The sequence below is a fragment of the Mus caroli genome, unplaced genomic scaffold (assembly GCF_978045245.1).
Source record: "Mus caroli unplaced genomic scaffold, Mus_caroli_1 scaffold_5, whole genome shotgun sequence".
In the NCBI taxonomy this organism is placed as follows: domain Eukaryota; kingdom Metazoa; phylum Chordata; class Mammalia; order Rodentia; family Muridae; genus Mus; species Mus caroli.
Window position 1 is genome coordinate 20,390,884 of NW_028227260.1, and position 20,943 is coordinate 20,411,826.

General features: G+C 44.0%; 1 protein-coding gene across 3 annotated transcripts in view; it reads right to left on the bottom strand.

Annotated features, from left to right (window-relative positions):
• Iqsec2 (IQ motif and Sec7 domain ArfGEF 2) overlaps nt 1–20,943 on the bottom strand; it is an 80,102-nt gene that overhangs the window by 47,538 nt on the left and 11,621 nt on the right. For 2 of the 3 annotated variants that reach the window (XM_029473107.2, XM_029473106.2), the window contains exon 2: nt 11,117–11,146. The exons of the other annotated variant lie outside the window; for it this stretch is intronic. In XM_029473107.2, the coding sequence (XP_029328967.1) occupies nt 11,117–11,146 (30 nt within the window). The remainder of the gene's footprint in view (nt 1–11,116; nt 11,147–20,943) is intronic. 3 annotated transcript variants of the gene reach the window in all.

Sequence of the window (20,943 nt, forward strand, 5' to 3'; positions counted from 1 at the left end):
TGGCAAAAACAAAACAACTGAAAAGCACACGCCATTTACAATCAAGAGGTTGTTCATCCATGAAGACTGTCCATCCTGGTTCTACAGGTGCAACAACTGAAGCCCGGACGGAAGCAAAAAATCTCAGCAATGTTGATATATCACGGCACCGTCTACCCACATGGCAATCTCTACTGTCTATATGGGTAGCATCAGAGAAAACAGAATTTTGAGGGTCTGAAGGATGGGAACATTCCTTAAAAAAAAAGGAGCATGGGTCCAGCTTTGAGCATTCCAGTCTTTCATGGCTCCAGAGCCCAGGCTCCTGGCTGTTCTGAGCAGAAGGCTCCTGGGAAGGGCCAGGGTGGCCAGTGATCCAGAAGAAATAGGAGATGACAGGCCACAGGCCAGCCTTCCTGTCTCCCTACCAGGACAACTGGCTCATCTGAAGAAAGCCAAGGCAGCTAGGAAGAGAGAGGCCCTCCAAACCACTACAGGTCTGGTATCTGTGGGACCTCTGCTGTCTCCTCTATTCTATAGATCACTCAGTTTGATTACCTATAGAAGAGAAATGACAATCCCCTACTTCAGAGGTTCAATTGGGTTTGTTTGGAAAGAGTCTTGCTCTGTAGCCCAGGCTTGCCTCAGATTCATAAATCTCACCCTCTCAAGTCCTGAGATTGCAGATTACCTACCATGCTCAGTTACCTCAATCTCAACTCTCCCAGCTCCTGCAGCTGCGTCACCTCTGGCCCAGACCTTCCTCTTAACCTGGCAGCGGTTGAGGACAGAAATTGTACGCCTGACTGTAAGGCTGCTGATATACAACGTTGAGCAAGTCTCCTTTACTCTCTGAGGAGTTCAAAACCTCCTCACTGTGGAGCCTAGTAGGTTCAATGTAATCATTCGTCTGGATTTCTCCCCCTGAGACTCAGTTTGGTTACCTAAAGATCATTGACATCCCCTATTCCAGAGGTTGGTTTGGGTTTGTTTGAAAAAATCTTGCTCTGTAGCCTGGCTTGCCACAAATTCATAATTCTCCTGCTTCAGTCTCTCAGGTATGTACCATCCCACCATGCTCTGTTACCCGACAGCGCTGTTTTTTCATTTATCATTTTTTGAGATGGGGGCTACATAGCCTTGGGCTGTCCTGCTACTTGTTGTGTAACCCAGAGTGACCTCAGACTCACAGCAATCCTTCTGTTTCGGCTTGTTGAGTGCTGGAATTATAGGCATGTGCCACCACACCTGGCTTACCTCAGAGGTTCTTGTCAAGGTTCCATAGGCTCAAGTATGCTCATGATAATGGAAGAGTATCGGTTGAGCAACAGTGTCTGACCCTTCTCCCAGTGGATAGAGGGAGTACTTTTGAGAAGCCCATTTGCTTCAAGGATGGGGAAGAATTCTAGGAAAATACCTATTAATGAACTGCCTTTGTGTGATTCAGGCATATCTAAGCATGTTACATAAACTTATATAATGACTCACAAGGAGCTGAATGAATTCAGAGTGAGGAACTTTATCCAGCCACAGGGTACTAGTAAGTCCTTCATCTGGCAGGTACTGTGGACTAGGCACAGTGCTGGCTTCTAAAGGTAGATAATGTCCTGTCTTCAGGAAGCTTATGTCTGAGCGGAGACAGACATTATGTTCACATGGAGACAGGAAGGAGAAAGAATTCTATGCAGAAGAAAAGACCTGAGCTACTGCTTCCAGGAACTTCAAAGAGGCCAATGTGGCTGAGGTAAAATTGCAGAGACACACATGAGGCTGGAGGTGCAGGAGGGGTTCAATATTGCAAATCCTTGGAGGCCATGATAGGCTTTCCTTACTTAAACTAGGGTAAGTTTGGAAGTCTATGGTTCATTGCTAGGCAGGGAAGGGAGTACCTGTAAAGCCCCTAGAGTTGTATGGAAAGTATTCTCAGAGAAATATATTTTCTAGATTCCATCAGATACCTAGATGGATGTGTGATTCTTTACGAAGCTTTCAATTAGATTCCATGCTTTAAATACCCAGTAAATAAGCTAGTAGCAGGTATCATAGATCCTTAGGTGACCTAGCTCCCATCTTCCACCTTCAGCTAATCTTGGTCTCCCTCCATTTTGTTTTTTGGAGATAGGGCTTTGCCTCAGAGTCCAGGCTGGCCTTACACTTGAGCTCCTTCTGCCTGCATCTTATCACTATTATGGTTACAGAAATGTATCACGTCCCCCCCCCCCAACCTGCACCTCACCCAGACAGAATTACTTCTAATTCCCAGGCATACTCAGCTGCTCCATGCCTCATCTTAACTTGTGCTCTCCCCCTGGGATCCCAGAGCCACCTCCCCACCTGAATAGTCTTCAAAAATCAGCTAAAGCTGTGTCTTCTGGGAACCTGCCCTGATCCCATCTAGGCAGGGTGAATCACCTCCCTAGTCCCCTTCCACCCTGCTCGTCTCTCAGCCACCTTCTCTCAACACTGTTCACAGTTTCATCTACTTAATTTGGAAATCTGTAGGAACAGGTGTCTCACTGATCCCAATGTCCCCAGCACCTAGCACAGGCCCAGCTGGTTATGAATGTTGGTGGGAGACGATATACACAGCACAGCTGCAAGATAGGCCAGTGGACACTAGAGGGCACTGAAGCCACTATAATATAGTAAAGCTAACATACAGACCCACCCAGGAGGTTGCCTGGCCCTGTATACATTTCCAGGAGCCCAGGAAGCATGGAAACTCCTCAGCTGAGCCCTGTAGCTCCCTAGCAGTGGGTACAACTGACGAGGGCCCCAGTTCCAGCCTCCTAAAGTACACTCTTCTAATTTCCAGATTCTTCTCTTAACAACCCACTCCCACTGCAGATGAAGCTTTAGTTCCTCACAAATCCAGGTGCCAACCACACCTCCCATACTTCCAGCATATAATACTGTCCATTTCATCTCACACCACATCATCCTCCCTTAGATCACTTCTACTCATCCTCCAAGTCTCAGTTTGGACCATCAGCTTGGGAATCGTCCCCGATACTAAGACACTAAGGCATTCTTATAATTGTGGATCATTTTCTGTTTCCTAACCAGAAAGGGGAGTCCAGCGCAGGGTCCATCACTTTACTGTGCACCATCCTATTTGCCATATTGAATCAACTGGTATTGGTAGCTACTCAATAAATCATCTTTGAATGAAGGACAAAATGCATGAATTGGCGAGTCACTTCACTTCCTCTAGATATGTTTGCCCACCCTTAAATTGCCTCTACTTGGCAGAATGGTCATGAAGACTAAAGATAATGTGTGTCAAGTAGTCTCTAACACTACCTAAAATTCAATAGATATTTTCAGAGCCAAAAGCAATAATTAATATTTGGAACAATAAAAACAAAGTAAGAAGAGGAGAAAAGAAAAGAGACTCTGCCCGAGCCTGGAATAATCTCTGTCACTTAGACTTAACAGTAATACTACATATTTATTAAAAATAATACCAGCGTCTCTTGCTGGACCAGAACCAGAAGGCCCCAGATGAGGTGTTAAGAAGACTTTAGTTTCAGCTAGAGGATGCTAGGTCAGGGTCAACTTCAGAGCTACGGGCATTGCCCTCACATCTGGAGACCAGTCATTACTGGAACAGCTGGTTCCTAACTCTTTACTAATAGGTGAAAACTTGTCTAAGGGGTCATTAATTCCCTCTGTAATTAATGTAGAAACTGCAGGGTTTGTATTAATGGAGAAGTAAGCTCAAGCGTCATGTTGCTAATATTGATAATGTGTGTCTGTAATTATATACTACAAATAACTATAAATGTAGTCACTGAACTAACAAAACAGAAAAATATCTAAAGTGACTATGAATTTGGTAGCAGCTACACCACCAGGACCATTATGCCAGTTGTTCTGAGGCTATGAAGACTGCCACAAACTGATAGCAATGATCATTTGTACTATGCACTTGAAAGGTATTTTTGGACTGGGCACTCAGGAATGCTCTCAATGGGAGTTCAAGGTCAGCTGTGTCTACATAGAGAGTTCCAGGTTAGCCAGGGATACATAGTTGGACTCCATCCTCCCATGCCTCCACCCCCAAAAAGTTCAAAAGGCATTTTGACTTAAAATAAATAAGCAGGGTACCTTAGGAATAGAGCATATGTCTAGCATGCATGAGGTTCTGGGTTCAATACAAATATCATAAGAAAAGTGAAGAATTAGTTTTATATATAATAGTGTTTTGATATATGAAAATGGAACTTGAAAACAGAGAAGAAAGGTCACCTGGAATTAAGTAGAGACCAAAAACTCAGTGGATGGGCAATCTTAACATCTGACCTCAAATTTTTGTTCATTTGTTTTCTGAGACAGAGTTTCTTTGTTTAGCCCTGGCTGTCATGGACCTCACCCTGAGGACCTTGCTGGCCTTAAACTCCTGTGTCTGCTACCCAAGTGCTGGAATTAAAGGCATGTGCCACGCAGGACACCCAACTCCTAAGCTCGCTTTTGTGCATGTAAAAACCTTGCTCAGTGCAAAAAAAATACCAGGTTCTAAGTATTTTATCTCTCTACCCTCATCCATTTTCAAGAGAACAGAAATCCACCTCGCTGTCTTGTATTACCAGAGGCTGGACAGGATCTTTGCAGTTAAATGACAGGGACCTTAAGTCACATAGCTTCTAGGTTGTGACCATGCTAGTATGCCACAGCAGCAGAAAAAGCCACAGAGAAGAATTTGCAAGGGGGGGGGGGGTCAAGCAAGCTATGAGGGATAAAACCAAGACATAGGCCCAAGAGATCCACAGAGTCAAAGAGCAATCTTGTTCCTTGACTTCGGGTCTTGATTTTGGTGGTAAAAATGCATGGCTATCCTTAATTTATTGTTCTTAATTTTGTGAGGTGTAGCCTCAGTCTAGCCCTCCCCTCTCTATTCTTGAGCTAGCTTGGCTAAACTTCTGTTCCCTGCAACAAGATGTATCCAAACTCTGACAAGTGAAATTTGGGAATGCAAGCATGGGGCTGGTAGAAGGGAAAACATCAGGAGAAGTGACTGCAATTATTATGGCATTTGTCTTTGTTAGCCCAAATGCTCCCTCTCTCATTTCCTGACACTTGCTATCACAGCCACACATTACAGCCAGACGTTCACACAGAGAGACACTCAGTGACACACAGAGACAAATGCAGCAACCACCAGATTTGCTTATGTGCAGACACCCCGACATGCATGGCCTTGAGGCAGCATGCAAAGTTGCCACTGCACTTTTCTCAGCAGCAATGACGCAGAGCCTCCCTGACATGCAGTAATACACACCCACACATATGAACACTGTGGTGCTGCCTGTAAGGCTCAGGGCAAGAGTCGAAGCTTAACTGGGCTCTGCATAGCCTCCCTCCCCAGCTGCCAAGTGACTCATCCCTAGGGCTGCTAATTAAAGCCAGGACAGAGGGGACAGAGGCAAGGGGAGGGAAAGAGAGGGAAGGCAAGTTTATTTTGGTGCTAACCAGGCACTCAGCCAGCTTAGGGGTCACCCACTTCCGGGGGCTGGGCCAAGCAGAGGCAGGAGAACCCAGAGAGGAAGGGGAGAAGAGGAACCATTTGCCCTAACTCATCTCTCTGGAGCTTCCAGAAAAAGTTCCTCTTTTGGGAAAATTACCTAGTCCCCCTCCGTCCTTCCTTCTGTCTTGTTATCAGAAGCCAGATCAATCCCTCCAGACTCTTGTTCTTACACACTGGCCATCTACCTTGTCACATTCTAAAACTAACTCATCTTTGTCCATAGCAACCCTAGATTTAGCGCTCCCTGTAGGCAGGGGTCCCCCAATTACCTCTTTCTTTGAAACCCCTCATCAAAAACAGATTGTCCAACCCAGGTCTGCTACTTAGGAAATGAATTTTTCCATGCTTCAGGAAAGTAATCAGGCTAAATTCACAACACAGTGGTAATTACCAATCTGATGATCTAGATTCCCACCTTAATTTTTACCGCAGGGCAAATTAACTTAGCTTTCTAAGCCTTAGAATCTTGGTTTGTAAAATAACACACACATATATAGGCTTTAAGAATATAGTGAAGACAAACTAGAGACTACGTATAAAGTACCCAGCCATCGTTTGGTAGGGCTGCTGCTGCTCAAGAGGAAAAATCGCACCTGCATCCGAGGCTGGGGCAGAAGGAATGATATAGAGACAAGTTCTAAACCTGGACCACCACAGGGCATCAGAAAGACCTTAGACAAATCCCAGGAGCTTACCCAACAGTCTTATGTAAAGTGGGGAATCACAATATGTCACCATAAATGTACCTGCCAAATATCATGTGGAGAGCCCAGCTCTTAGAAATAGCTCAATAAATTGCAACAGTGATCACAAATGGGGGGGGGTATCAGACCTTTGACATCCGGGAAGCTTAGGATGGAGGAAGCAGTCTGGGTGGATGGGGGGCAGGCTTCCCACACTGTACAGGATGGGAATTGCTTCCCCTTCTCAGACAGAGAGCATGTTACAGGCAGTAAGTGAGAAAGGCTGGAAGCACAGGAAGCAGTAGGAACAGAGAGTTGGGCAGGGTGGGTAGCCAGGCAGAGCTGAACAGGAAGCATATGGGAGGGAAAGCCTGGACATAGCTGGGGTGGCTCTGGGGAATGGTTACAGTATCTCAGATATGTGAATGGGGGAGCCAAGGAAGGATTGTAAGGTTTTAGTCATCCTAGGAGGTCAAAACAAGGAAGAATCTTCAAAATACCTAAACCAAATTTTCAGTGGGACAGATAGGGACACTGAGGCCCAGAGTGGGAGGCCTCCTCTGGGAACAAAGCCAGACATTGCTCCTCCTCCCACTTCTCCAGACACCAGTGGCTTCTGTTGCCATGGGGATGTCCCTGGCTCAGAGGGTGTCAGTGGCTCCCCTACCCCCTCCCTCCTTCCCTAGCAACAGGCCACCTCTTGCTTTTATCATTGCATGCCTAGCAACCTCAGCCTGGTCCCCAGGGCCATGGAGTTCCAGCCTGACCTCTTACAGCCATGATTTCCTCTGGGATATCTGGAACTCCCTTACCTTCTGCTGATGGGATCAGTCTAGCCCCTCCTGTCTGTTTGCTTTTAACAAACTTGTCCACATTTTACAGCATGACTCTATATCATACAGTTACGAGTTAGTCTAAGGGAGGCTGTAGCGCAGTTGGTTGTCCTGATATTTGATATTAAGCATAGGGTTATTTCAATTTCCCTCAATTCAGTGAAATCAGAACCATTTTATAAAAGAGAAACAAAGGACCAGAGTATTTAAGTGATGGCAAAAGTCAGACTGATAGCCTTGTGATCTTTAGGTATGGCCAGTCGTAATCTGGACTTTGGCTTAAGGTGCCTTTAGGTCTGACAAATTCTGTTGGATATACAGGAAGCCCAGGCATCCATCTTGGCCCCTTGCCCCGCTGTCAGTTGTTTAGTTTTAATTACACTCTTGTACTGAATTCCTAAAGCCTGGGCCCCAACATGGGTAGTTTGCAGTCTACCTGCTGCCATGTTCACTCCTTGCTATTCAGTTTTTACACTACTGAGGCCTATTTGTCTTCTTCCTGCATTTTCCCCAGCACTCAATTCTTCTCCAGTCATACATGTGCCCTTCTATGTGCACACTCATGAATGCAGATGCTTACTGGATGAAGAAACTTGGGGTTTACAAGAGACAAACCAATTTGCCCAGTCAAATAACTAGAAAGCAACCTAGCCTCAAATGGAGCCCTTAGCCTGGATCCAAAGTTTCTCCCTGTTTTCTGTGCCACAAAGCCTACTTTCCTTAGCTTCTCAGCACTCAGGTGTATATAACCTGCAACTCAGAGGCCGCCTACACCCCAAAATAGCTATAAGTGATGCAACCACAAAATTATGAACTTATTTAAAACAATATGAGATTGGTTGTGTGTGTACATGCATGCGTGAACATGTGTGTATGTGTGCATGTGTATGTGTGGGTAGATGGTATGCATGCATGTGGATTCAGAAGGACATGTATATGTGATGTGTGTGTATATATGTGTGTGCATGTATATGTATGCATGTGTGTGTGTACGTGTGTGTGTGTGTGAAGGCCAGAGCCTGAAAATAGGTGTCTTCTTCAATTTTTCTTTTCTGTTTTAAGATGGGGTCTCTCACTGATTTGTCAGGATGGCTGGCCAGTGAGCTCCAGGAATCTGTCTCCTTAGCACTGTGATCACCAGATCATGCCCATCATGCTTAGCTTTTTATATGGCTTCTGGGCATCAACCAGAGGTTCTCATGCTTACCTAGCATGCACTTTACCAAATGAGTCTTCTCCCCAGCTGAGATTTTTTTTTTTTGCATTGTTTTGTAAACATCAGTTTACATGGTTCCCCTGTGTGAAGTTTGTAGATGACATCATGTCATAAAGTCAAAAGGCTGGACATGCCTAAAGAGATCTGTGACACATCCTTGATCCAATCATGGTCCTTACCTTTAGAAGTGCTTTCCTGCTCATGTCTGTTTTAGCCCAACTGATTGGTCCCTGGCTTTAAACACATCCCTTGTGTTTCTAGTCATTCTGATTCTACATCCATGGACTCTACTTATGTAAAGTCAGTCCTGTGTACTCCTGCCTGCTTAGATACCGTCTACCCCCAATAAACACCCTAACTATAGTGAACCTGAGCATGTATGCATGGGGCCTGAAAGTATCCTCAGAGAGTCTCATCCAACTGTGGTTCCAAATTAAAGGGTCTGCCTACTATTTTGCAAGCCCTTGCTTTACATGTCCTACTGCTATAGGCCCTTCCCATAGCCAGAGTTTGGTCTGCCTGCTGAGTCCTCAGAGCTGTTAGAGCGTCCTTGAATATGAGCCTAGTATACACACGAGGAAGCAAATCCGAGTCAAATCAACACTAGCTTCAGAACCAGAGAGTTCAGAGTATTCATCAGAAGAATGACGCCCCACCCCAATGACCTTTCCCTGGGTAAGGGATTGACCTACTTGGGATATCCTTTTCCTCATTTGCTTTTGCTTTGTTTTGTTTTGTTTTGAGACAAGGATTTCACTATGTAGCCCCGGCCATCCTGGAACTTGCTCTGTAGACCAGGCCAGCCTCAAACTCACAGAGATCTACCTGCCTCTGTCTCCCAAGTGCTGGGATTAAAGGAATTTGCCTCCACACCATGCTCCTTTTCTTCAATTGCAGATCAGACATCATAATCCATGCCTAATGCAGCTGCTGTGAGCATTAAATAAGACCATATTTACAGTTCTTAGTATTTGAAGAATCAATGATAATTATTATGATTACTAATATTTGGATGATGGTGAGAATGATCATCATCTGCAAAGCTGTTAAGAAGTCCTACAGTGACAGGAAAGGCAGGAATCTGGGCTTGGTGCCAGGCTGACTGGAGTTTGAATCCTGGCTTGGTTCCTCACCTCAACTGTAAAACATAGATGATAAGGCCAGCGCAGGTTTCCTCCACAGTGTCACTGGGTGGATCAAATAAAGCAAATCCTCGACAAGTTCTGTTAAGCTATAAAGGCTCAGCATATGTCATCACATGACTCATGATTATGGTCATTTTTAAATAGCATGAGCTGAAAGGTTCCTGGAGCTCCGCAGCTGGGAGAAGCTGACAACTAGAGATGAGTTCAGTTGGTTCCTCAACAAGTTAGCAGGTACATTAACAGAGATGCTTTTGGAAGGCCCGGACTTGAAGTCATCCCAAACCTGCAGTAAGGACATCGAGATCTGTGTCCTTTCTTAGACAAGTGCCATCGTAACTGCTAGGACAAGCTGTGCCTGGCCATGTTCCTTGGCTGCATGCAAGGATTAATTATGTGCCATCACAGACCTCTTGCCCAGACATCAGGGCTCACTATATCCACCACATTCTCACTGATTTAATGCTGGCCTCAGCATGTGTCCACCCTCCCCATTGGACCTGGGTACCAATTTGCTCACTGCAGACCTCCTGTACATCCTGCAAGGGGGATGCTAGGACAAATTCTGTCTGTACACAGACAACTTCTGACCCCAGCCCATGTCCAGTAGTGTGCATGGCATGATAGGAACTGCACTGTTACATATAGTTGGGCAAACTGTGCCCCACCCAAGGGTTTACAGCTGAGAGGTAGTGAATAGGGGCTAACATCGCATTTGTGCTTTGTTCACCAACCTGAAGAGCCTGGTGAGCAAGGCAAGGCTCACAAGAAAGGGAACATTTTCCAATTGATCCATTCGGAAAGAAGAATAGTTTCTTAAGTGAGCTGTTTTCTACCAATCACAAAGATGTCATATTTACTAGTGCAAGCCTAGAGAGTACAGACTGTTCCTAATGTATGTCTCTACTGCCTGGGCCCATCTTATCTCAAAAGCCATAGTTCCCAATCCAGATGCTAAGACCAGACCACACCCCAAACTGCCTCACCAGCCTTACATTATTCCTATTTCTGACACTTCTGCCTTCCTGAGGTTTCTGACAGATTAGGTCCAGAGGCATGCACAAAGAGCCCTAGTCTTACTTCAGCTTTAGTTCTGCTTCCTCAAGTACCAACAGATCACCTTTAAACCTTAACAAAGCTTAGAAACTTTTAACCAAGCATGCAAAACTGCTTCCTTGTCACCATTATCTTCCTTCCTTTCTTCCTTCCAGGGTTTTTGAGACAAGGTCTCTCTATGTAGCCCTGGCTGGCCTTGAACTCACAGATCCAACTGCCTCTGCCTCCCATGTGCTGGGACTAAAGGCGTGCGCCACCACCACCCAGCATACCATATATGTTTCTAATATCTAGAATGTATCACATATAAAGTCAATGTAAACCCCATTACTTGAGACAAAGGGAAAATAAGACTGGGCAAGCCTAGTGTCCATTGTTCCCTTCCCTCCTGAAAGAAGAAAATAGAAGGTCTGGAGCCGATGTCTTATGAGCCCCTGAGCTGTGCAGCAAAGCTCTCAAGTCCCCTACAACTGCAAGGACTGAATGACAGTCTTTAACACCATCATCTCTAAGCCTGCCACATTCTCCCTGTCCTCCCTTCCATTCCACACCCACTTCTAATACCAATGGGGGAATAAACCCTGCCATTGACCCCTACCCATGGATCCCAAAGTAATAACCAGAAAACACCTCCTCCCCAGGCCCATCCCCATCCCCCAAGTACTACTAAAGAAACTGACCTGACTGTTCTGGAATTCTCACCATCAGATCTGAAAGAGAAACAGGGGGAAAAAACCCAACAGTCAATATAAGTTCACCACTCTTTCCCCTTACCCCATGTTGAGGTCCAATGTATGTTATAAAAACACACACGTGTTTCATTCATGCATGGAGAACAGCAAGTGCAAAGACCAGGATGGTGAGTGCTTAGTCAGTTGGAGCAACAGGGAGAAGGAATGGTCAGCTAGGTAAGCAAGCGAAGGGCCATTGAAGGTGTGTGGAGTCAGAACTAGCTGGGCTCATAATTAGTGTGGTTCTCCTTGGAGTGTGGCTTGAGAAGCAGCCAGAGACATCCAGGTTCAGATATTGCCTCTACTACTTACCATCCCTGTGACTTAGGCAAGCTACTTCATTTTTCTGAGTCTAAGCCTCAGTTTCCCCATTTGTATTACAAGGTTGATCCTCACAGAGTTGTTGGGATGATTAAGCTCTTTGGAACCAAGCAGACAAAAGCCAGACATTATTAACAAGATAGAAGAGGCTTTGCCAACTGCCTAGTCCAACCTGCTTATTTTCCAGATGAACAGACTCAAGCTGAGAGGGTAAATGAGTCAGCTGCTAGGTTCTTTTCTACTGTACTGACCGTCTTCTTCATTATGCATGGCCCCCGATGCAAAAGAAGGGTGAAAGAAAATGGAGTGAGGGCCAGCTCTGAGGAAAGCCAGGAAATGAGCAAAACTAGGCCCACTCACCTCCTCTCTCACTCTTCCTCCCTGAGAGGAGTGTGTGTTGTCTAGGCGCACATGCTTGTACAAGCGATTAGTCACATGGACAGTATGTGTGTATGTATGTATGCACATGTACTTGTGTAATGGAGGTTAGGACAGAGAAGCTACTGTATTGGGAGCAGAAGAGGAGAGAAAGGAAGACTGGGGGCCCTGGAAGTGCGATAGTATGGAAAGTAGTCTTCCTCCCTCTTTACCCCTCACCTCAGGTCCTCTCCTAGGCTGAGCTGTAAAAGGCATAGAGATGAATACATAAGGCTCTGTCTTCAGCTGAGAGAGCCAAGATATATTCTTATGTTTCCTGTGGATATCATCCATATCTATGTTGAGAGGATGATTTTAGAAGAGCATTTGTTGAGAGAATGAGTGTGTGCGCATGCATGTGTGCACGCATATGCAACCTTGTATTACAAATGGGGAAACTGAGGCTTAGACTCAGAAACATGAAGTAGCTTTCCTAATTCACAGGGATGGTAAGTAGTAGAGGCAATATCTGAACCTGGATGTCTCTGGCTGCTTCTCAAGCACACTCTCTCTCTCTCTCTCTCTCTCTCTCTCTCTCTCTCTCTCTCTCTCTCTCTCTCACACACACACACACACACACACGCTCCAGCAAGGTAGGACAGGCAAGTGTCAGGGTGCTAAAGTACAGTCTTTACTAGGGTGAGTCTGCCTGCTTGAGTTGACTGCTTGCTAGCCACATTATCCTGAAGAAATCACCTTGCTGTCTAAGAACCTCAGATTTTTTCACTCAGTAAACGGGGCAGTATGGGGGTAGTGCTAAGAATCCCTCCCTTCATGGAATGGCTTTGATGCTTAAAGTGCCTGACACCTGTTGCCTGTTCAGCTGGTCAGTGGTACCAACCTGTTCTCTTTTTTGTCCCCCATAAAGGAACAGAGAATCAAGGCCACAGCAGATTTTACTGCAGTTATTAAAACTCTCCACTGCACTCTATAGCAACAAGACAGCTTCCGAATTCCAGCTCAGTTATTCTCAAGTATCAAGTGCTTAGCCAAACTTCAATGACTCCCCAGCTGCCTATAGAATGGAAGCGAAAACCCTCAGCATCTCTAATATTAATCACCTGCTCCAAAGAGTTTGGTTCCCTTACAAGCACCCATCTCAAAACCCAGCACACATTTATTCAGTTGACTATACCCTAGGCTCTAACCTGGAAAGACAACTACCTGATCAAGGAGTTCAACTTCATCATCTGCATCATCATCATCATCATCCTGAACAATCAACAAGCATCTACTGTGTACCATTCATAGTATTTCTGCTTCCAAAGTATTTCTGTGATGTGTTACACTTCTCAAGATGGCAGTGGGGTTGGGAGGGGGGATGTCCAAGTCCTGATGCAGAGTGTATTAGTCAAGTCTTCTCATTGGACTAATTCTTCCTCATTTGGGAAGCTCTAGCACCATAAGATCCAAAGTGAGGGTGCATCCCACCTCAAGGATCTATCACTAAGCATTCAGTATGTTGTATATGGATAACAACTGTGCTGGTCAGTTCTTGTCAATTTGACCCAAACCTAGACATATTTGGGAAGAGGGAATCTTAATTGAGAAAATGCCTCCATTAAATTGGCCTGTAGGTCAAGTCTATGGGACATTTTCTTGATTAATGATTGATGTGTGAAGGCACATCCTAGTAGGTAGTCCTGGGATGTATAGAAAAGCAGGCTGAGCAAGCCAGAAAATAGTGTTCTCCATGGCCTCTGTGTCACTTCCTGCCTTGAGTTCCTGCTCTGATTTCCTTTAGTGATGGGCTGTGATAGAGAAGCATAAACTGAAATAAAGCCTTTTCTCCCCAAAAGGTTTTATCACATCAATAGAAAACCTAAGGCAACAAACATCAATAAAGAGTGATCTGGCACCTTTTTGAGGAGCGTTGCCTTGAATCACAAATGGTCAATCTGCTTCCTACTTCAGGGAGAGAGTGTGAAGTGGTAGGAAGTTGGGATGTATTATGATTTGGTCTGTAGCAGGCAGTGTTAATTCTGGTAAGTCACCTCTCTAAACCTTTGTTCCTCATCTGTAAAATGATGCAGCTGTATTAGTTGAGTTCTAAGCACTCTTTAAGCTTTAAAACATTTGCTTTCTGTCAGGCAGTGATGCCACATGCCTTTGATCCCAGCACTTGGGAAGCAGAGGCAGGTGACTCTCTGAGTTCAAGGACAGCAAAGAGAGTTCCAGGACAGTCAAAGCTATGGAGATAAACCTTGTCTCGAGAACAACAAACAAAAAATTTACTTTCTTCAAAAGCCCAATGTTTATTTCTCTTATCAAATAGACTCAGCTGTCCACATGTGGAACCAAAGACCCAGGGACACACCCTTGTGTGTAGAAAAATATCTATCTGCCTATCTATCTACCTATGTATCTATCTATCTATCTATCTATCTATCTATCTATCTATCCATCCATCCATCCACTATCTATCCATCCGTCTATCTATGTTTGCATGTACACATACATATCATACCCTCTTTGTGCCCCCTGCCCCCGCCCCAGCTCCTTAGGGTACACTTGGGCCTAATAAGTAGACTTGGATAATAAGACAATAAATTGCTAAAAGCTTGAGAAATCTGGACAGGGAATTTGGGACCCCAGATACCCAGAGTATAGTTTAGAAGGGATGGGGTCCTAATGAACTTAGCTCCACAGATACTTGCTTTGTGGGGAGGGGTCTTTGAACTTTGGAGCCTAGACCTGTCTTTCTTGGGGCACTCCATGATATTGTGATTTGTAGTAAACTGAGACCCAAGAACCTCCTCTTTGGAGCTAGAGAAAGTACCCAAGGAGCTGAAGGGGTCTGCAACCCTATAGATGGAACAACAATATTAACTAACCAGTACCCCCCAGAGCTCTTGACTCTAGCTGCATATGTATCAGAAGATGGCCTAGTCGGCCATCATTGGGAAAAGAGGCCCCTTGGTCTTGCAAACTTTATATGCCTCAGTACAGGGGAACGCGAGGGCCAAGAAGCAGGAGTGGGTGGGTAGGGGAGCAGGGCAGGGGAAGGGTATAGGGAACTTTCTGGATAGCATTTGAAATGTAAATAAAGAAAATATCTAATAAAAATTGAAAAAAAAAAAGAACCTCCTCTTTTTGCTTCCTTCGCTAGGTCCTGCTTTGTAATTCAGGGATGTCCCACAGGCCAAGACCTACAGGATCTGTGGTCAGTGAACCTTTTACTGTAAACCCTAGTAAGCAAATGCACTGATTCTCAGGATATCCATTGGGGTATTTCATCCTTTGGTCCTTCGGTATACTGATCTTCAGGTCTGAATAGCTTTTTAAAAACTGTGCACTGAATGCATTCTTCCACTAGAAAATCCATGAAAACCTTGGGAAAGAGAGGAGACAAATGTGCATAATTACAACACAGAGGCAGCAACAACCCTGAACAGTTGCTCTATTTCTCTGCATTTCTTCATGGTGGTAAAAATGATTTTGCGCCTGGAGAGATAGCTCAGCAGTTAGGAGCCCTGACTGCTCTTCCAAAGGTCCTGAGTTCAAATCCCAGCAACCACATGGTGGCTCACAACCATCTGTACAGCTACCAGTGTTCTCATATACATAAAATAAATAAATAAATCTTAAAAAATGATTTTGCACTGCATGATTTTCATTGTATGTTCTTTTGCATGTTTTCCCACATAAGTGCATATTCTTCATTACCATTATTTTGATTTGTCATGATATAGTCAACCATTCCCTGAATGTACAAAATAGAAGCAGCTATATTTTTCCATTGGTTTAAATTGGGCTTAGATAGACTTTCCTGACCACAGCTTTAAAGCAACACATGGATTTTAAGAAACAAACCTTATATCAGCCCAATACACACATCTTATTTCTCTTTCTAGATAATCATTCCCTCTAGCTATGTCTAAATTCATTCATTCATTCCAGTGACACATATTCACTCGGTACTTCTATGATCCCAAGCTAGGGCTATGGGAAGAAATGAGGCATAGCTCCAGACCACTAGAAGATGTCTCTCAGTCATGCTTGAAATAGGCAATTCCATTAATGGCTGAGAGGGAAGAAGAAGATATCACAGGAGAACAGAGAAGGGTCCCTTAACCCACCCTACGGACATGAACATAAACTCTTTGGAGGATATGGTGCCTACACGAGTCATGGAAGATGAGTAGCAGTTGCCTAGGATAAAAAGAGGACTGTTCATCTAAACACAATGAGTTAATTAACTTGATTTGTCTCCATTCCCAAATCCCACCAAAATGTGAGTAAATAACGGCAACAAGAGACAGAAAGAGAAAGCCTAAGATGCTGACCAGAAGTAAACCATGCTGCTTATAGAACCCCTTCAGTGCTCAGGATTTAGAGGTACTGTACACCTCAGAAGGTGGAGTGAGGTATAAGGCTAAAAATAGTGGATTGCAAAGCTGTCCTCAATGCTGTCCAGTTAGATTCTCTCCACCTCCAGCACCAGGCCAGCAACCGGAGGCTTTGGATTTGAGAACACCAGGTGCAGTGGCAGATGGGGTGAAACAGAGCTAAAAGCAAAGGAATCTTCCCTGGGAAATGCTGGTACCCTAACTTCCTGCTACTCTCCTCCTTCCAACAGCAAAGTCGGGTGCACCTGTCTAGTGTCATGGGAACTAGTTTCAAAGCGGCAACATCCAAAGTCATTTAAGTTAGGGTTTCTGTTTTTAAGATTTTTTTTTAATTTTATATGTATGAATGTTTTAACTGCATGTATATAAGAGCACTGTGTGCGTGCTTGGTGCTGGCAGAGGCTAGAAAGGGATGCTAGATCCCCTGGAACTGTAGTTATAGATGGTTATAAATTGCCATGTGGGTGCTGGGAACAGCCTGAGTCCTCTGCAAGAGCAACAGGTGCTCTTAACTGCTGATCCATCGCTCCAACCCACAAGCTAGGTATATTTTATTTTATATTAAATAAACCTTAATAAAATTTGTTATTTTTAAAGGCAATGAAGTTCTAGGCAGTCAAAGTACTGTATGCTACAAAGCTGTGTGAGGAAGACCACCAACTTGGAGGCAGATGGACAAAGAAAACAAACTTAAGAAGGAATCTGAAAGGCACAAAGACAATGAAAATAGAAAAAGAAATCTGAAGAGTGAAAAATAATTAGGGGACTGTAGAGATGGTTCAGCGGTTAAGAGCACTGACTGTTCTTCCAGAGGTCCTGAGTTCAAATCCCAGCAACCACATGGCAGCTCTCAACTGTCTGTAACTCCTGTCTGTAACTCCAAGATATGACACCCTCACACTCAGACATGCATGCAGGCAAAACACCAATGCACATGAAATATAAATAAATAAATAAATAAACAAATAAACAGATTCTTTTTTTTAAAAAAAGGAAAAATAGTGAGAGCCAGAATAAAAATGCCAGTGGAATTTGAAAATCAAAGGTGGAAAGATATCCTAGGAAAGAAGATAACATAAGAAAGAGAATGACAGAAGGGAAAAGATAAGAAAATTAGAGGATTAATTGAGGAATTCCTTCGTCTAACAATAGGAGCTCCAGAAATAGAAGCCGGAGGAAACAGCAGGAAGGAAATGCTCAAAGACACAGTATAAGACCGTTTCCCAGAATTGAAGGAACGAGAGGCCACAAGATCACCAAAACAGAGACCCACCTCAAGATATGCAGCTATACCATTTCAGAATACTGAGAGTTAAAAAAAAGATGTTAAATGCTTCTAGAGAAAAAAAAATACATATGTATAAAGGCTCTTTCTAGAATGTCGTTGGCCATTAGGTTTTCTATTGTCCTTGTTCACCATAACTCTCTGAACAAGCCTGAAATAATAATAAAGATGATGATAGTGACAGTAGTGATGGTAAAGATTGCTTCAAACTTTAGACTAAATATTTGTCTATATTTATTCTTATTTTTCTGAGACAAGATTTCACCAGGTAGCTCTGGCTGCCTGGGAAATCTTGATCCTCCCATTTCTTCCTTCTAAGAGCTGGGATTATAGGCATGTACCGCTACACATGGCTATAATTTCTTAAATATCATGTTCCAGAACTAAAGAGGCAAAGATCACTTTATATTTAGGTTTTGAAGAAAACAAAGACTACAACTAAAGACTTAAAAACTAGGTAAGAGAATATAAACATTGCCCTATAATTGCTGGGAAGCTCCAAGGAGGCTTCATACAAGGTATGCCTCCTTTTCATCCTAAACGAGTATTATATAATCATAATAAATATAACGAGCAAGCATTATTGGCCTATATCATAGCCAAACTTACAATAACCCAAACAATAACAATGCCACTATTTATTATGTGTTTACAATGGCCTGGGACTCATGCAATAGTTACGGTAGTCCTAACATCTGTCCGAGGTAGTTGTTCTCATCATATGGGGTTTAGAAACTGAAGCTTGGTGGATCAATGTGATTCATGCACACTCACTCAGCTAATAAGTGGTGGGTCCAAGTTGAAAATCTGTACTTGTCTGATTGCTTGGGTTTTTGAGACAGGACTTTGCTATGCACTGAATGCTTGTAGGGAACTTGTTGCCTTCCTGCTTCAGCTTCCTGACTCAGCATGTGTCATCATACACACACACACCAAATACTTCTTCAACTGCCACAACTTTTGCTCCTTTCTGGCACACCAGAGCTAAGAGGCACTTCATCTCTCATACCAGCCTGCAGACTTGGCCTTCCTTCCTCCCCTGTCTACCATCTCCCCTCCACATGGCATAGCCCGATGTACCCTATACCAGAAACATTTAGCAGGCACTTTTATTTATTTATTTATTTATTTAATTTTATATTTATTTATTTTTGTTCTATATGTATGAGTGGCTTGCCTGTATGTATGTCTGTGTACCACATGGTACCTGGTACCTTCAGAGGCCAGAAAAAGGAGATGGATCCCCTGAAACTACAGTTACAGATGGTTGTGAGCTGGGAATTAAACTCAGGTCCTCTGGAAGAGCAGCCAGTGCTCTTAACTGCTGAACCATCTATCTCTCCAGCTACAACAAGCTCTTTTAGAAGGGGCAGAAGAGGGGCACACCCAAAAAAGAAAGTGGGGGCGGATACAAATATTGCAGATCAATGGAGGGGGACAGGAAAATGGAATTGGTTCTATTGGCCTTACATTTCTCCTTTTCTGCTGGACGTACAGGAGTAAGTGTTCAGCCATGATGAAACGGTGTCTGCAGAAGGGTAGGCAGCTAGAGCAAGCCTTCTGTTGAGAAAGTCTAAACTCAGCCTCTAAGCCCCTTACAGTGTGCTTGGGGATCACCTCTGGCCTGCCTGCTTTCATTGCCAGGGTAAAGATGGGCTGCTCCTCAAGCACTTAGCCAATCCTGGAGTGATTGCGCACAGCAGACCAGAAGCCTATCAAGTCACAGACAAAGCACCCAGAGAGGGGAAGGAGAAGGTTTGAAGGCTTCCTAAGGATGCAATAGGCAGATGGAGACAGAGCTCAGGTATCTGTTCTTCACCTGAGGTCTAGGGAGAGGAGCTTGACGGAAGGGATGTACCAGGCCTGCTAAAGGAATGTTCATGATGCTGTTTTTGACCAATAGTAACATAGGGTCAAGATGAGGCCATCCAAGCTATGCTACTGGGAATGTGGAGTTACTAATATTTCTGGTTTCAATCAGGCTTAGCTGGAGCCAAAGCCTATAACTCAAGAGCATAAACATGTATTGCCTCTCTTCTAGAACTGTAGTAAAATACAAGTAAAGGAATTAAATAAAGTGCAAGTATGAGATCATATCAGGAAATAGGGTAGGAGAGCGAAGCATCAGTAAGAGATTTCAACAAGTTTCTGAAAGCAAAAACAAGTTAAAAAGAGGACTCAGGGAGTTGAAGGCTCTTGAAGAACACCTCAGAGGAGGCTGCAGTTGAGGAGGGAGCAACTTGGATCATGAGAGGCCAAGAGAGATTCCAGACTTAGCCTTGGTATGTATCAAGAAGAATAGATATAACGGGGGGACAAAAGACAAGGGATAAACTGACAACATATAAAATCTTTTCAGGGGCTGGAGAGATGGCTCAGCTGTTAAAGGGTATGCTCACAACCAAAATAAAATCCTTTCAGGTCAAGGGAGATGGCTCACCATGTGAAGGTACCTGCCATGCAAGTGTAATGACTTGAGTTTGCTCCCTAGACCCTGCACAGTGGAATGAGAAAACTGACTCCTGAAAGTTTTGCTCTGATCTCCACATGTGCACCATGACATGTGAGTGCTTGTGTGCACGTGCACACACACACATCATCATCATCATTAACAACAACAACAAAGTCCTTCCTTCCTTCCCTCCCTCCCTCCCTCCCTCCCTCCCTCCCTCCCTCCCTCCCTCCCTCCCTCCCTCCTTCCTTCCTTCCTTCCTTCCTTCCTTCCTTCCTTCCTTGTCACTCTAAGTACTAGACTCAGAACACAAGCTGCCTGGCATTCTCGCAAAGGCAAAATGTCACAGGGCTCCTGGAGAAAGGAACTAAGCTATGAGAAATGGATTAGAGTGTCTAGTGACATTTTAGTGGCCTCAAATAAACTGCTTTTCATTTTGGCTTTTGAAAGACATCCATTATAACAATCAGCTCCCTGTTGAATCACTGAGCAAAACCAGCGAGTGGACAAGTGATTCTGGAGATACAAAGAATAAGAGTTTATATGAAGTCATTCACAGTCTGCAAGGCAGAAAATAGGAGAGAAAAGGTACGTGGCCTAGCAAATCAATCTAGTATGTCCAATATCCAACTTCCAACATTCTAGAAAAAGAAAACCAAAAGGATGAAATGGAGGAAGCTGACAAAGAAAGAATGTAACAAATAAGTGAATGTTAAAGAAGTGAGAGAGAGAGAGAACAATAAAATAATAAAAAAAGAGAAATGAAGTTACTACCAGAAAAGCTAAATGATAAAACTGACCAACTGACCATATCCAGTGGTGCATGGGAGCGCCTATGTATACTATCCTGGCTTCCCCCCCTCTTAGCCTCCCAAGAGCTGAGATTACAGCCATATGCCATTGTGCCTGACAAGACATGGGCTTTTTATTCTACAACTCCTTGAGTGTCATT